The following is a 16,008-nucleotide window of genomic DNA, read 5'->3' as shown; positions in this document are numbered from 1 at the left end:
AGATTATTTAGTGAAAAGCATCAGAGCTTAACTCCTTATTCATTTTAGGTCCTTACAATGAAGTACTCACCAGGTGCCCACCAAAGTGCTTGGCAATATTTTGAGCACTTATGCACTTCCTTCCATACGCACCACCTGCCTTTATTTAGAGAGTGTTCTTTGAGAACCTTCCTTGTGCCTCATATCATTGCCAACATAAAAATAACTGGATAACATACAATTCTTCCTTTAAAAGTTTACAGTATTCTTGGGATATGCTCATAGATCACAAATCCATCATAATGTGATAAATGCTGTCATAGAGAACTGTACAAAATGCTCTGTGAGAAACACTGAGGAGCAGTTAACTGTGGCGGGAAATGGCAGGAGACTGCAGAGAGTGGCATTTGGATTGCAATATAGATTCATAATATATCATAAAGCAGAGCAGGACAAATAAGACATTTCTTCTGGACTTTTTCATGTCTCCATTTACCTTTTTTTTCATCTTAGATTTTTGTAGTCCTAAATCCCAAGCACTGTTCTGTAAGAAACTCAAATTCCCTTGCTCTCTCCTCCCCAATCTGACTTGGTGGCAAAACCTGCCCTGCTGTTTCCTTCTATGCCCATCAGGTCTCTGACTTTCTGAACAAGACAGATCAACTTTGCCAACTGAATTTCCTTCAAATACAACCATAAATAATCCTAGGACATTACCCTATTATACTCACTTTCTCATCCTCTAAGAGTGCTATTCTTTCATACTTTCCCTTGTTTCCTCAAATCTCTAATATTTTCTACTTACTCTTAAGTGATGCCCCTTCATGCTTCAAAGAGGAAGTCAAGGCAAATGGTTGAGAAATTCTAGTCTTTTCACTCCCAGACTATGTTTCCATGTTTAAGGAACCCTGCTTTTATGATCCCATCCTCCACTTTTGCCCTGCATCACAGCTCCCCCCCTCCAAGCATTTATTATAATTGGTTCCTTTCTCTCCTATATCATTAATTTCATTCTTTCACTGGATCTTTTCCAACAGTTGCAGGTACACTCTACTATAATCCATGCTTGAAAGTCCTCTCCATCATGCTCTTACCTATGGGACCTTTACCTGCTTCACTTTTCACTTAAACTTGAAGGAATTATTTGTATTTGAAGTTTTCTCTTTGTTAATTGTTGTACTCAGCTACTTCAATGAATCTTCACATAATACACTTGTGAAATAGCATTTTCAAGTTCCTATCATTGACCTACTATGTTTTATTAACACAGTGTTTAGTTTTCTTCTCCCATATTACTTTACCTGTCAGTAACATTTGGTACACTGAAACCTCCTTCAATTTTGTTAAAAAAGCATCTAATTACTTGAAAGGCAGAGTTACAGAGTTATAGAGCTACAGAGTGTGTGGCAGAGTTGGAAAGGAAGAGAGAAGGAGAAGAGAAGGAGAAGAGAAGGAAAGAGAAAGAGAAAGAGAGAGAGAAAGAGAAAGAGAAAGAGAAAGAGAAAGAGAAAGAGAGAGAGAGAGAGAGAGAGAGAGAGAGAGAGAGAAATCCTTTATCTGCTGATTCTCTCCCCAAATGGCTATGACTGCTGGAGACAGTCCAGGCTGAATACAGGAGGCTGGAACTCATCCAGATCTCCCATGTGCATGCAAGGATCCAAGTACTTCAGCTATTCTCTACTGTCTTCCCAGGTCCATTAGCAGGAAACTGGATTGCAATTGGAGCAGCCAGGACATGAACTGGTGTCCATATGGGATGCTGGCATCACAGGCAACAGCTTAATCTGCTGTGCCACAACATGGGTCCTGACCTCCAGCATTTTTTCTAGACTTCTCTGACATTATCTGACGTAACTGCTATAAAGTCTACAGAATGATTTCTAACTTGCAGAATCTTTTGTAGGCTCCTCCAATCATGCTAAAATCATAAACATTAAAGTGTTCCAAGCTTAACTCTGAGTCCATATTTCTTCTCTATTCATACTCTCTCCCTTGAAAACTTCAATAATTGTCAGAACTTAAAATATTATCTATATACTGACATCACTTACATTTATACTTCTAACTCCTAGATTAGACGATTCATGTATCCATCTCAAAAATTCCATTGGCAATATGAAATTTCAAATCCCCTACATCTTCTCCCTTTTAAATTTTCTTTATATCAAGAAATTGTGCCACCATACATCAGTTACCCAACCCCAAACTTTGGGGATATTCTTTGATTCCTATTTTTCCAATTGCCATGCATCCTGTCTAACAGCGAGGCTTAGCCTCCAAAAGAGATCTCAAATATTCCCATTTGTCATCTCCATAACCATTACCCTATGTAAAGCCACTACTGTTTAGCCATACTGATCTTTGTAAAGGTTATATTACATCATCTTTCTGTCTTGCTCAGACCTTCAATGCTTCTCATTCCAATAAGGATATAACCCTGATTTCCATGCATGGCTCACAAGGCACTTAACTTTGCTTCATCTGAGTCACATCATACTGCTTCATCTGCTTCATTCCACATATACCGTGTTCGAGTCACCCCAGCTTTTTGCCCCACTGAAACATCTAACTTGTTCCCATAACGTGATTTACACCTTCAGTGTTTGATTGTTGTTTGTTTCTGTTTTGACTTTTCTCTAGAATGTCACTATTCTCATCATTCACCTCTCAATGCCAACATTACTTCTCACAAAAATCTTCCCTGACCAGTCTAGCAAAAATAAAACACAAAAAGAAGCAGCCAACCTTTCCTGAAAATTTGAAGAACCAAATTGTTCCCATAACATCATTCTGTAGTTTTTATAGCAGTTACCTATCTCATTCAGTTGTTTGTTTATATTTTATTTCATGTCTCCATCCATCACATTTGGAAACCATTAAGGAATTGCTTTATCTCATAGGACCTAGAGAGTGTCTGAAACATATTAGGTACATGGTTGGCCAAAGTTATTTTTAACTGGCTTGTTCGTTATATGAAGTGAGAATTTTTCAATATTAGGCATAAGTTTACAAATCATATTTAGATGGGCTCTGCACTGTGACACAGCGGGTTAACGCCCTGGCCTGAAGGGCCGGCATCCCATATGGGTGCTGGTTCTAGTCCTGGCTGCTCCTCTTCCAGTCCAGCTCTCTGCTATGGCCTGGGAAAACAGTACAAGATGGCCCAAGTCCTTGGGCCCCTGCACCCACGTGGGAGACCAGGTAGAAGCTCCTGGCTCCTGGCTTTGGATTGGTGCAACTCTGGCCATTGCAGCCATCTGAGGAGTGAACCAGCAGATGGAAGACCTCTCTCTGTCTCTACCTCTCTCTGTAACTCCGTCTTTCAAATAAATAAAGTAAATCTTAAAAAAAATCATATTTAGAGAATTAAGTGGGTAATGACTATAAAATGTCTTAGTTGCCATATTTAGTTTAGCTACTATTGAATAAACAATGAGAGGCCAAAGATATTTCAATTTACATTCCTTCTTAAATAGAGCCCTTAGATATTAGATCTCCTTTTTATAAAAACTAAAATATGTAAGTATAGTTTAAAATGTATATCCATTTAGATGGATGTAATAAATTAAGAAATGCCTTTTAAGATTATATTTAGTGTAAGGAATGCTGTTATTTTTACTTTTAGAAATTACATGAAACACTTAAATAAAATGAATTTTTATTTTTAGTAACATGTTTAATATAGAAATGCTTTATTAGATTGAAAACAGCCAAAAGGTAGCCTTACAACAGGATCCACTTATCTACAGTGCCACAGAGAATGTTATTCTTACTTTTTAAACAATTCATTTAGTATAATATAGTTTATTCCACCTTATTGTAATGAACATAAATCTATAGAACTAATGCTGGATGAGAATCAGTTTTTTAATATGATTAATTTGAAATTAATCTTGTTCATAAAATTATCGGACAGTTATAACTAGGAAAGATTGGAATTGTGCAGCAAATGGAACAGAAATTCTATTAAAGTTATGAATAAATTCTAAACTTAAAGAGAATAGAATGAAATACAATGTAGACAGGTTAAGGTTTGGTGTCCTTTTGAACATAAATAATGTAAAACTAAACATAATAGATTAAGAAATTTGACAAATAAGAAATCATAGATTTAAAAAGCCACTAAAAGACAAAATAAAATCTCAAGTTCCCAAAAGAAATTGCAAAATACACATCCAAAGAAATTAAAACCATTAAGTGAATAATGGTTGAATTTTTATTTTTTAATATTTCTTAGGCATCGATCTTAAAAGTCACAGAACTTTGGAAAACTATAGCAATTCAGAAATATTCCTCTTGCATCTGTTCAAGAAAAATAAAGCTTTTTAAAGATGTACTTTGCATACTGGAAGACCTGAAAAAACCCTGACTTCAGTAGAGAGGAAAGTGGAGACAAAGGAAGATGCAAATGCATGGAGCATTAGATACATTTCATCTGTTTTGGTGTGCCTTTTATTAAACCCACTACCCAGCTATCAGTAGTAGGATACTTGTATATTGCTTATTCATCAAGAGCCCTGTTTGGAAGTAGAAGGCAAAGTATGAGTGCCAGGGAAATCTTGCAATATACTAGGATAGAACATTTCTGTTGAGATTTGTTTTTTTCCCCTAACTACCAAAATATCATAGAAGGGTTCTGGTGAAAATCCGTTTGCAAACACCTGTTGAATGTCTACTATTGCTGAGATTGTGTCATTACAAAATTTGTAATTGGAAAGGTAGAGTGCACTGCACAGTAACTGCCTACTTTACAGTTGGATTATGGAGTCAGACTTTCAGATAATGTATTCAAGGCAAAAAAAAAATTAAGGTTGTTAAGTTTATGACTAAAACTAAAAGGAGAATAAAATTCCTATGGAAACAGCAAAACTCTATAGCCGAATTTATAAACTATCACTCTACATGCAGAATCTTGGTTAATTTCATGGGGAAAGTGATAGGAAAGTTAAGAAATGATTTAGAGTTTTTAAGACAAAAAGTAGGAAAGTCTTCAGGAAAATGCTTTGAGATATAAAGCTGAGATATATGTTGGATAGAGCAGACAGTCCCCGTTGCATGGCAAAAATGTTGGGAGGCAGTAAAGTTAGAAATGCTGAGTCCCAACTAAGATGGGTCTTGCCATGTTGGTCTTCTGCAAGCTGTGTGTAGTTGTGAGTTTTTAAATTGACACATGTCATGGTGTGGTCTAGTAAGAAAGATCCAACAACAACGTGGATGGACTCCAAAGACAGAGATGGGGGGAGGGACACGTTGATTGATAATAGTAGGAAAGGACATGAGTTGATGGTCATTGATTTGGAGGTAGTTATAGAGATAAAAAGGATTGATGTTTCTAACTTCTGTGCTAAGGTGGATGGTACTATTATTCAGCAGCAGTGTATAAGAAGAAGCCCAAGTTTTCCTTTTCTTTTTTTTGGATTTGTTTTTGTTGCAGGTTGTGGATGGAGGACGGAAAGGCAGATAATTTGCATTTTGAATATTGTATTAGAGATCTGCTTATTGGAACATGGAGTAGGAATTCAGATAAAAGTTCAAGTTTGAAACAAATATTGGTAATTCACCAGCACAGAGATGATATCTGAGACACAGGAGCAGATCTGTTGGATAGGTTGTGTATTTTTCTAGCCCAGGACATAGGAACAAAGACAGCATCATAAATACGTTTCACAACATGCCTTCAGGAAATATACCATATTTATATACAGACCATAAAAAAGAGAGTAATAATACACATTAAATTACTTGAATTTGCAAATCTGCAGTGAATAAATTTGTAAAATAGCACAAAGACACAATTGATGGAAATTTACTTTTTCTGATACTGGTTGAACATTTTTGTTAATGTTTACAATATCTTTTAGTATCTAAGTTCAATATTTACTCAAAGAAACTACTAATTTCAAAAAGAAAAAGCCTTTAAGAACAAATAACCAGATAGTTAAACTTTTGGTATATTTTCTTGGGGATTAGAAACAATTATCAGTATAGGAGTTCTTATTAAGTACTGCTAGGAAAATAAGAAAGATACTTTAGTGTCACACAATATTATTAAGACTTTTACTATAAGGAAAAAAAAGCTTAAAATAACATACTAATCCACTTATGATAAAAATTTTTATGACATAAAATTTAAAAAATATAATGTATACCAATATTTTCTTGCATATCTTACTCTATTTAACATTTTTTCCTTGGTTTAAAAATAAATCTTCTTTTCATCAAATGTAAATAACCTCTTTTTCCAGCCTAGTAGAGGTAATGACTCACAAAACTTTTCATAAATAAGGCTACTGATGTTTAGAGAAGATAAATAAAACATAAACAAACCACAAGGACCAGATCACAAAGCCAGGATTGTCCGAGAGCAAAGCAATACCCATTCAAGTACATTTGGGCCCCTTACAGGTGAAAAGAAACCCATGGTACAGGCTAATTGTTCTGTGAGAGACGAAGTTTTGAGATCAAATGAAACGGCAAGCTATCAATGCTTTCAGCTTGACTACTGTATCAAGCAGTTTTCATCTTTTTGTCAGTGTGATCATCAGAGGTCAGAGCTATTGACTGAAAAGACGTTATCTGGCTTTTGTGCACTCTCTCTGGTTCTCCACTTGACTTGATGCAAACTTAGAGATCCATAATATTTTCAATCTTCATTTTATGGTGAAAATATAAAGTTAAATATACATACAATTAGTTCATTAGTCAGGGAGCCCACAGTCTTTTATTTTGTGAAACTATTGAAAGTGTATGTTCTGTACTTTAACTTTCTGGTAATTACATTATTATTATGCATTACAATTTAGATTTTTGAAACATTAAACGCAATAAATTGAAAATACATCACCAAGTGAGAAGAAGTAAACAAAATATTTTGTTCTAAATATAATTATCTAAAACCAGAGGATACTGAAAGGGTTGCTACTGGTTAGTTACATGTTTAATTTTGAGGAAGATTATCCAAGCCAAGATGATACCATGGACTACACAAAAGCACTATGTCTTATAAATTGGTAAAAGTTATATAAAGGAGTATGACATTAAAAACACAGTATCTAAGTATGTATTATGGCTATAAAACAGAATAGAAACATCAGGAAGACATTCTGCAAGCTGTGCCTGACAATGAAATTCTTGTTACAATAGCACTGAGGAACCTATTAATGTATTCCATTGACATAATTAGTAGAATGCAAATGAAATAAGTTCATTAATTAGACACTGAAATGAGAATTGAATATGACTTAGTCTCACCTGTCTATTCAGAATGCATTTCAATTCATGAACTTTTCTTCATTATGTTGTCAATGAGAACTGGTAGTAAAATAGATAGCAACAGAAGGGAGAGTTTTTTTTTTTTTTTTAAAGAAAACATAGCAAATATATTATAGTCTACAAAAGTCCATCAAAGAACAATCTTATTAAAAAATAAATGAACTTACCTAAAAATAAATATATTATTTGGAAAGGAATACTTTAGAAAGGCAAGTGATACTTATGAATATGGTATATCCATTGCCATTCAAGCTAAGAAAATTCATTTGTTTAGAAATTTTGTCATTGAGGTGTGATTTTTAAAATATGTAATCATTTTAGTTTGTAAATGTAAACTGTCCCTCTGTCTCCATATCTACAGTTGTTTCAGAAGCAAAGCTGATAATTTTCTTGGGGTTGATAATACCATTATATTTATATATATTTTTTTATTTTTTGACAGGCAGAGTTAGTGAGACAGAGAGAGAGAAAGGTCTTCCTTCCATTAGTTCACCCCCCAAATGGCTGCTATGGCCCACGTGCTGCGCCGATCTGAAGCCAGGAGCCAGGTGCTTCCTCCTGGTCTCCCATGTGGGTACAGAGCCCACGCACTTGGGCCATCCTCCACTGCCTTCCCGGGCCACAGCAGAGAGCTGGACTGGAAGAGGAGCAACCGGGACAGAATCCAGCGCCCCAACCAGGACTAGAACCCGGGGTGCCAGCGCCGCAGGCGGAGAATTAGCCTAGTGAGCCATGGCGCCAGCCTATTATTTTTATTTTTGGGATTTTGTCTTTTAAAATAGATTTTAAGAATGCTTTTATGGTCCCTCTGGTAGATTGTAAGATGGTGCAGATGTTATGGGAATGTATGATAAATAATTGTGAACAGTTTCCTCAAAAAAAAAAAAAAAAAGAAAAGAAAAGAAAAGAAAGAACCACCATATGATCCAGCAATTCTATCTGAGCATACGTCCAAAATAATTGAAATCATGATCTCAAAGGATATCTGTACTCCCACATTCACTGCATCATTATTCCCAATAGTCAGGATATAGGAAGCAAACTAAATGTCTAAAGATAGATGAATGAATAAAAAGCAATGTCGTATATGCACTAAATAGAATACTGTTCAGCCTTGAAAAGGAAGGAAATCTTGCCTTTTACGACAGCCTGGATAAGCCTGCCAAGTGATGTAAGCCAGTCACAGATGGCCAAATAAGGCACAATCCCACTCTTATGAGGCATCCAAAATGGTCAGATTCATAGAATTAGAATAGAATGCCTGTCAGGGACTAGATAGAGATAGGAGATAAGGGAGAATTGTTGTACAACAAGTACTAAGTTTCAGTTATGAAGATGAATATGCTTTAGAAATCTGCAGAGCAACTTGTGCTATCATTAAGAATTTCACAGGGCAAATCTCAAGTCAACTATTCTTATCACAGTAAAAAATAATACATAAAAGAACAATGATGAAAGTGAATTTTATGATGAAACAATCATAAAATTACAGAAAGTTAAAAACATTGTTAAAATTATGTTTTTAATAAAGCTACTGTATAGTAAATTGCCAAATTTTTGCCAAAAATGCATGATCATTTCTAAATATTATATGGTATATTCACACAAAGACATTTTCCTACACATTCAAAAAGCAGCTATCCAAATTAGGAAATTAACAGTAATAAATTGTTACCATATAATCCTCAGACTCTGCTAAACTGTTGCCAGTTGTCCTAATAACGGCATTTAAAATAAAAGAATCATTTAAAATAAAAGAACCAGTTTAGAATTACCTTTTTGAAAAAATAGTTAGAATGTCCCTTTTTTCTTCTCAAATCTGGACTAACCCCACAGTCTTTTCTTGATGTTCATGATCTAACGTATTTTATTAATAGTACTTCAAGGTCACTGTGGTTTTAATTTATACCTATAGCTGGAAGTGAATCTTTTTTCTTATAGTTTGTCCAGTTAAGTTACAATGTAATGGTGCTTACTGTGAGTATGTGTTGTGTTGAAGTCCTTATGAATTCACAGAAAGAAAGTTGTAGAGTTTCTGAATCTGTTTTTTTGTGGGAAAATCAATGAATGAAAGCAATGCTGTCTATGGAAGGGAGTAATATAAATGATGAACATACCGCTTTCTAGATTTGCAGCATACATAATGTAGAAGTTTCAGGTTCCCATTCATGCTTGTCTGGAAAATTTTCCTTTAAATTATTTCTTAGTAATTTTTACCAAGGCAAGTTCAAAACTTTATAGAAGATAATAAAATATAATCTTATTAAGAACCCTCCCTAAAATTGTTCAATAAAAATTTCTTTTCTTATATGAATATACTAGAAATAGTTATATAATTATAATTATCCTTTTGACAATTTTGTTCCCCTAATATTGGGAGGGTCTTATTTTTGGTACTGTTTTATAGTATAGTAGATATTTCGGTGTGACTTACTTTACATAAAAGCAAATAACCTATTTCTAGCTAAAAATATTCAAAATAGATACAATTAGAATTCACAGTTTTCTAGATTCCATAGCTTCTCTCAGATTCTCAGAAGAGTCCATGACCAAAAAAATGTTGTCACTACTGCAGACTTTGGAACTCTTCCTAAAACAACTCTTAAAGTTCCTCATCCACAAAAGCCATCCACTTTTTCTCATTGTGGATATGTTTATTGGGTTTTACTCTGTTCACCTTTGCAGGAGGTGAGGATTTCTGGAAACTAGGTAGTGCTGTGCTTGTCAGCCTCTTGCATCTGATGCATCGTGTGTACTTGAACTTTCAAGATTGAGCTTCCAGATGAGCGATGCTGAATACCAGATCTGGTGTGGAAGGAATTTCTAATGCATCACTCAACAACCCCTGCCTAATAGTTAACTCTTATGCCAATCTCCTTCACTCTCAGAAGAATTTGATTTCTCTGACCAAAAGCAATGGCACAATGGAGAAAATGTCACTTCTGAGATCAGATTATCAAAGGATTAAGCCTTTTGTTTGGATCTCTCTCTCTCTAGATCTCTCTCTTCCTGTTCCCTCTCCTTCCTTCCCTCCCTTTTCTTCTCTCTCTCTCTCTCTCTCTCTCTCTCACTTTATTTCCTCTGAAGGAAAGAAGCTGCCAAACTTAGAGCAACGCTACTAAGAAGCCCATGTGGCAAAGACATGAAATCTGAAATTCACCTGCTACCCATCACCTAAGTCAGATTAGATGCATACTCCTGAGCCCACTCAGACCTTCCATGACTGGTGCTCAGTTCTAGCTTGACTACAGCCTTGTGAGAAATCCTGACGTAGCATCACCTAGAAAGCAGCCTCTCCTAGTTTCCTGACCCACAGATACTTTTACACAAACAGACAAATGAAATAAGAAATAAGCAAAGTAATAAATAGGCAAAGGCTGGGTTTTCTCTTGACATGTAATATTCATTTTAAATCTACCAACCTCATAATTTCCTGAACACCCTCAAAAAACAGAACAATCTGCTATGAGGAAAAGTTGTATTAGGAAATCTAAAGGTATGCTGTTGGATTATCTAGGGGTTTTTTTCCCCAGATATTTAATATCCTCCATTTTTAACCATAATCAGGACCTGACTGATTTAAAGCCTTTTAAGTAAATACCTATCAGAGAAATTTATCACTCTTTGCAATACCTGGGGAAATTATCATAAAGGAATATTGTGAGAAAAATTTAAAATACTAACTTCTATTTTCATTGTGAAAAATTGGTTTCAGAATCCACACATATCAAAATGTCCATATTAGTTTGCTTATAAGATATTTATTTTAATGATATTATATCATAATTCTCACATACTTCTACTGTTTGCACAGATTTCCAGGCATATGAACTTTAAATGATGCAAATAAGTGAAAAATTACTGAGGACCCACTAAAGACCCTATTTGTATTGTGTTGTATTCTGTTTGTGTTCCTGAGGAAACTACAAGTTCTCTCTTATTGAATAGTCATAAAACTAAAATTGTTTTTCTTAAAACCACATTTTTACCTTTATTTGAATTGGGAATGCAAATTAAAGAATAGTAGGTAGTTCTGCCATAGCTCTAAATTACAACACTTCATTGGTGATCAAAAGCTACACTATATAGAGAAAAGCTTATTTTTATGTTTTTTCTTTCTGCAATTCTTATTCCACAAACACCAAAACTAAAATAAAGTTCTCCATAGTTCATATCTGCATTTGTTTTAAGATGTTTTTCTCTGTAAGTTACAAAATGAACACACTAGATCACAAATGAATTTGAAAATGTTTCTTACTAAGTAAAATCTGTAGCAGTTATACTACATTAGCATAGCAGTCTGCTGAGAAAGGAAAAGAACCACCACTGTCATTTCTAACATATCTTTATAAAATTTTTTTATGCCAACAATATTTTAAGTATATTACTCTACTTATTTTAATTCTATTTAATACTGGCCCACTGTCTTAAGCCTACAGAATCCCAATGCACCAACTGTTAGTATTTCTACTCATTACCCAGAATGATCTACACAGTAATTTTAGCCAAAGCTCACATTAACAATCTACTCAGGTTTTAACTTACTTAAAGTTTATATTTTAAAAAAATGTATTTTAAAATCCTACAACCTATGTCAGGTTTCTTTTATATTTCAAATGAAAGCCATTATTTGAGGGCAGAGAGGAAAGGATTCCTTCACTCACAGATTTTCTCCTTGATTCAAACATACATATACACACAATCTTGCTTTTATTTTGGGTTTATCTTCCACTTCGCTATATTTCCATTCTACTTGAAATGTAGCACAAAAAAGGGCACTATTGATGGAAACCAGCTGCCTTTGCAGGAGGTTGATCCTTGAACAAGTAACACTCTCAACCTTATTTCCTTTGTTTAAGTCCCCAACCTGAGAAAGGAGTCTTGTGTTAGGCCCATGCATAATACTTTACATTAGAGAAAGATATTATTTGAAAAGTGCAGGTATGAATACTTTTCCTACTTACCAGACTCTCTTATCTTCCAATAATGGAAGAATGAATAGGAGTTTCTGCTCTACATATATTTTTAAATGGAATCATTATTGAAAACTATTATAACTACGTCATTATATAATGAGTTGCCAAATTTTTCATATATAATATCAAATAAAATTCACTTGGAGAAATCTTACTGATATATTAACTGAACAAATGATGAAACAGTTTAGTTTGCTTAGGGGAAGGATTTAAAAGTAAAAAATAAGATTAAGTTTTAGTTCAGTAAAAGAATTAAAACATTTGAAATATTAATTTTTGTACTCAATATTTTCTGTAATATTGTGGAAAAAGAAAAATAGCAACATCAATATCTTAATCATGAAATATATAGGTCAGTTTATTTATGTGTGTGAAAAACTCAGGTTTTAAAAAATTATTTTTGGTTTTCAAAAGTAAGTATTTCTTTTAACATGAAAAAGGCAAAGCAGGATGATACAAAGCATTTTTTAAATTAAACACTGAATAAAATTGTGAGGATTAGTTTTTACTTTAAAATGTCTTATATTTAAAACAAATCACATTTTAGACTATTAAAAAATAACAGTTTGGAATTTTACAAATATAATTTTTGCTAAACCACTTTGATTTCTGGAGAATTTTAAATCTTTTCTGAGTGTTTCTGGCATATTCCTGATTGAAAACCTGAAAAATATCACTATCTATAAGTTAACTTGAAAAATTAAGAATAATTTTAGTTTAGGACATTGTTGTTTTCACAATTTGCATCTTAACCAGGAAAAGAACCTTAAACAGACTCCTCACCTTTACTTGTAATTATGCAGCTTAAAAAGACAGGATACCTTCTCATTTAATATGAATCTCAGGCATTATACTGCACCTCCCAGCCTTCAGGAAAAATTTATAGAACAATTAAGTCGATCAAAAAGGTAAAACTCAGCTAAAACTGAAATAAGTAGTCATTTTTCCTATTAGTGATAAATCGTAATTCAAAATTTATAAAACACACAGTCACTTACTTTGGCAGAGTTTTCAAGTGATTTTCTCTTAACTCCAAGATCCGTAATTTGGCAAGTCTATAAGAAAGAAATTTTTAAAATTACATATTACTATTTCTGCATAAAATTATTATAATTATCCAAATAATTATACCAAATACTTTTGTATGGATGTAGACTTTAAATGAGTATGTAAATTGATTATGAGTGGGGTTTCATTAAAGATATCAGTGAATCTATCTTCTAAATTTCAATTTTTTAAAGATTTATTTATTTATTTGAGAGGCAGAGGCACAGAGAGAGGGAGAGACAGACATGGTTGCAGGGGCCCAAGCACTTGGGCCATACTCTGCTGCTTTCATAGGCACATTAGCAGGAAGCTGGATTGGAAATAGAGCAGTTGGGACCCCAACCAGCACCCATATGGGATACTGGTGCTGAAGGCAGAGGCTTAACCTCCTACGCCACAGTGCTGGTCCCTAAATTTCAATTTTAAAAAATACATTCGGGGCCAGTGTTGTGGTGTAGTGGGTAAAACTGCCTCCTGTGATGTGGACATCCCTCATGGGGTGTTGGTTCATGTCTTTGCTGCTTCACTTCTGATCCAGTTCCCCGTTAATGGCTTGAGAATAACAGTGGCCCAGGTGTTTGGCCCCTGCCACATGGGAGACCCAGATGAATCTCCATGTTTTGGCCTGACACAGGGCTGGCTGATATAGCCAACAGGGCAGTGAATCAGCAGATGGAAGATCTCTCTTTCTCTCTCTGTCTCTCCCTCTCTGTAACTTTGACTTTCATAATAAATAAATAAATCTTCTAGAAATACATTATTTAATTTTATATACACAGAATAGATTATCAATGAAATTATATTAGAATGGTTGATAATTGTATTTCTTGAATTATTAATGATTGGAGTGGAGAATATTTTACTATTTGAACTATTTTCATCTATAATATTTTTTCTTTTTTTTTTTTGACAGGCAGAGTTAGAGAGAGAGAGAAAGAGAGAGAGAGAGAGAGAGAGAGAGAGAGAGAGAGAGAGAGAGAAAGGTCTTCCTTCCGTTGGTTCACCCCCAAAATGGCTGCTATAGCCAGCGCACTGCGCTGATCCAAAGCCAGGAGCCAGGTGCTTCCTCCTGGTCTCTCATGTGGGTGCAGGGGCCAAGCACTTGAGCCATCCTCCACTGCACTCCCAGGCCACAGCAGAGAGCTGGACTGGAAGAGGAGCAAGTGGGACAAAATCCGGTGCCCCAACCGGGACTAGAACCTGGGGTGCCAGCACCATAGGCGGAGGATTAGCCAAGTGAGCTGCAGCACTGGCCTCTATGTTCTCTTTCCCTTTCATTTTGGGTTTGTCTTCTATCAATTTTCTGACTCAACTTAAACATAATTCTTACTCCCAATATTAAATAAGTGATCCCATTCTTAAGAACTTGGTGTATATATTGCTAGTAAAAAAAGTTTTCTTAAACATTCATATGTCTCATATATTCTCAACAATTATAGCAGTATGATGATGTTTTGTGACTGATTTTTGGTTTTAGGAGCACAGAATCTTAGATTTTTGGAAAAGATGCTAGAGGTGTTTTTCTTAAACCACTCAGTTGAAGGTTAAAAAGATTAGATATTATAATAATAAAATAAAGCATATTTTTGCAAACAACTTATGCAAAATGAAATTCAAATTTCAAGTGGTTTTGGTATTTGGTCTTATGTTTTCTGTTTGTCCAGTTCTCTTCCTTGTATTAGGACTACTTAAACAGAATTGACAAAGATCCAAGAAAAAAAAAGTGTCTTAAAGTCATAATTAAATATTTTCTGATTTGCTAAAGACAAAGAATACTGTATCCTGTGGTTAGTACCAGAAGGACAAAACTGGTTTATATGGACATATGGTGACGTACCAATACATTCAGAAGTCAGGCATATGCTCTTTTTTTTCTTAAGATTTACTCATTTATTCAAAAAAGAGAGAGAGGTGAAGAGACAGAAACCCATTTGTTTACTTCCCCATATGTCTGCAAATGCCTGGGCTGGGCCAGACAAAAGCCAGGAGCAAGGACCTTTATCTGAGTCTCTCACATGGGTGACAATGGCCCAAATACTTGGTCCATCTTCTGTTGCTTTTCCCAGACCATTAGCAGGGAGCTGGATCAGAAGTGGAGCAGCTAAGACTTGAGCCAGCACCCATATCCGGTGCTGGTGTCACAGGCTATAGCTTTACCGTCCTCAGATATATGCTGAGGAGATATGAATTTTAAAACTTGCCCAAGTATATGTGTTCATAGTTGTTGTGATTTTAGGATCTACAATAGTAAGGAACTATGGGAAATGTTGATATACTTTCAGTATTTAATTGGAGGCAGCTAGACAGTAAGTGACCATGATTCTATTGTGATATAATGTCATGTACGTGTCCGCAAACAGATAGGTGTTAAGTTTTGCTGAGTATATCTGAACAATATCAAAGTTGATCATGTAGAAAAAATGCAGTGGACAATATATCTAAAATGTCCTAGCTTTTAAGATACACTTTTAACACAAAAACACTCTTAGGGTCCAGTGTTGTAGCATAGAGCATAAAGCTGCCCCGCAGTCTCGGCATACTATGTGGGCACCATTCAAGTCCTGGCTGCTCCACTTCTGATCCAGCTGTCTGCTTTGGCCTGGGAAAGCAGTGGGAAATGGCCCAAGTCCTTGTGCCCTTGCACCTGCATGGAAGAGCTGGAAGAAGCTCCTGGCTCCTGGCTTTGGATTGGCACAATTTTGGCCACTGTGGCCATTTGGGGATTGAACCAGCA

General features: G+C 35.0%; 1 protein-coding gene across 1 annotated transcript in view; it reads right to left on the bottom strand.

Annotated features, from left to right (window-relative positions):
• The window catches only part of LRRC7 (leucine rich repeat containing 7), a 594,815-nt gene that overhangs the window by 281,297 nt on the left and 297,510 nt on the right, over window positions 1-16,008 (bottom strand). Inside the window, exon 7 of the mRNA XM_062193395.1 lies at window positions 13,226-13,282. Within this exon, the coding sequence (XP_062049379.1) occupies window positions 13,226-13,282 (57 nt within the window). The remainder of the gene's footprint in view (window positions 1-13,225; window positions 13,283-16,008) is intronic.

The sequence above is a fragment of the Lepus europaeus genome, chromosome 5, assembly GCF_033115175.1.
Source record: "Lepus europaeus isolate LE1 chromosome 5, mLepTim1.pri, whole genome shotgun sequence".
In the NCBI taxonomy this organism is placed as follows: domain Eukaryota; kingdom Metazoa; phylum Chordata; class Mammalia; order Lagomorpha; family Leporidae; genus Lepus; species Lepus europaeus.
The sequence above is the reverse complement of the archived record's forward strand: the minus strand, read 5'-3'. Positions and strand labels throughout refer to the sequence as shown.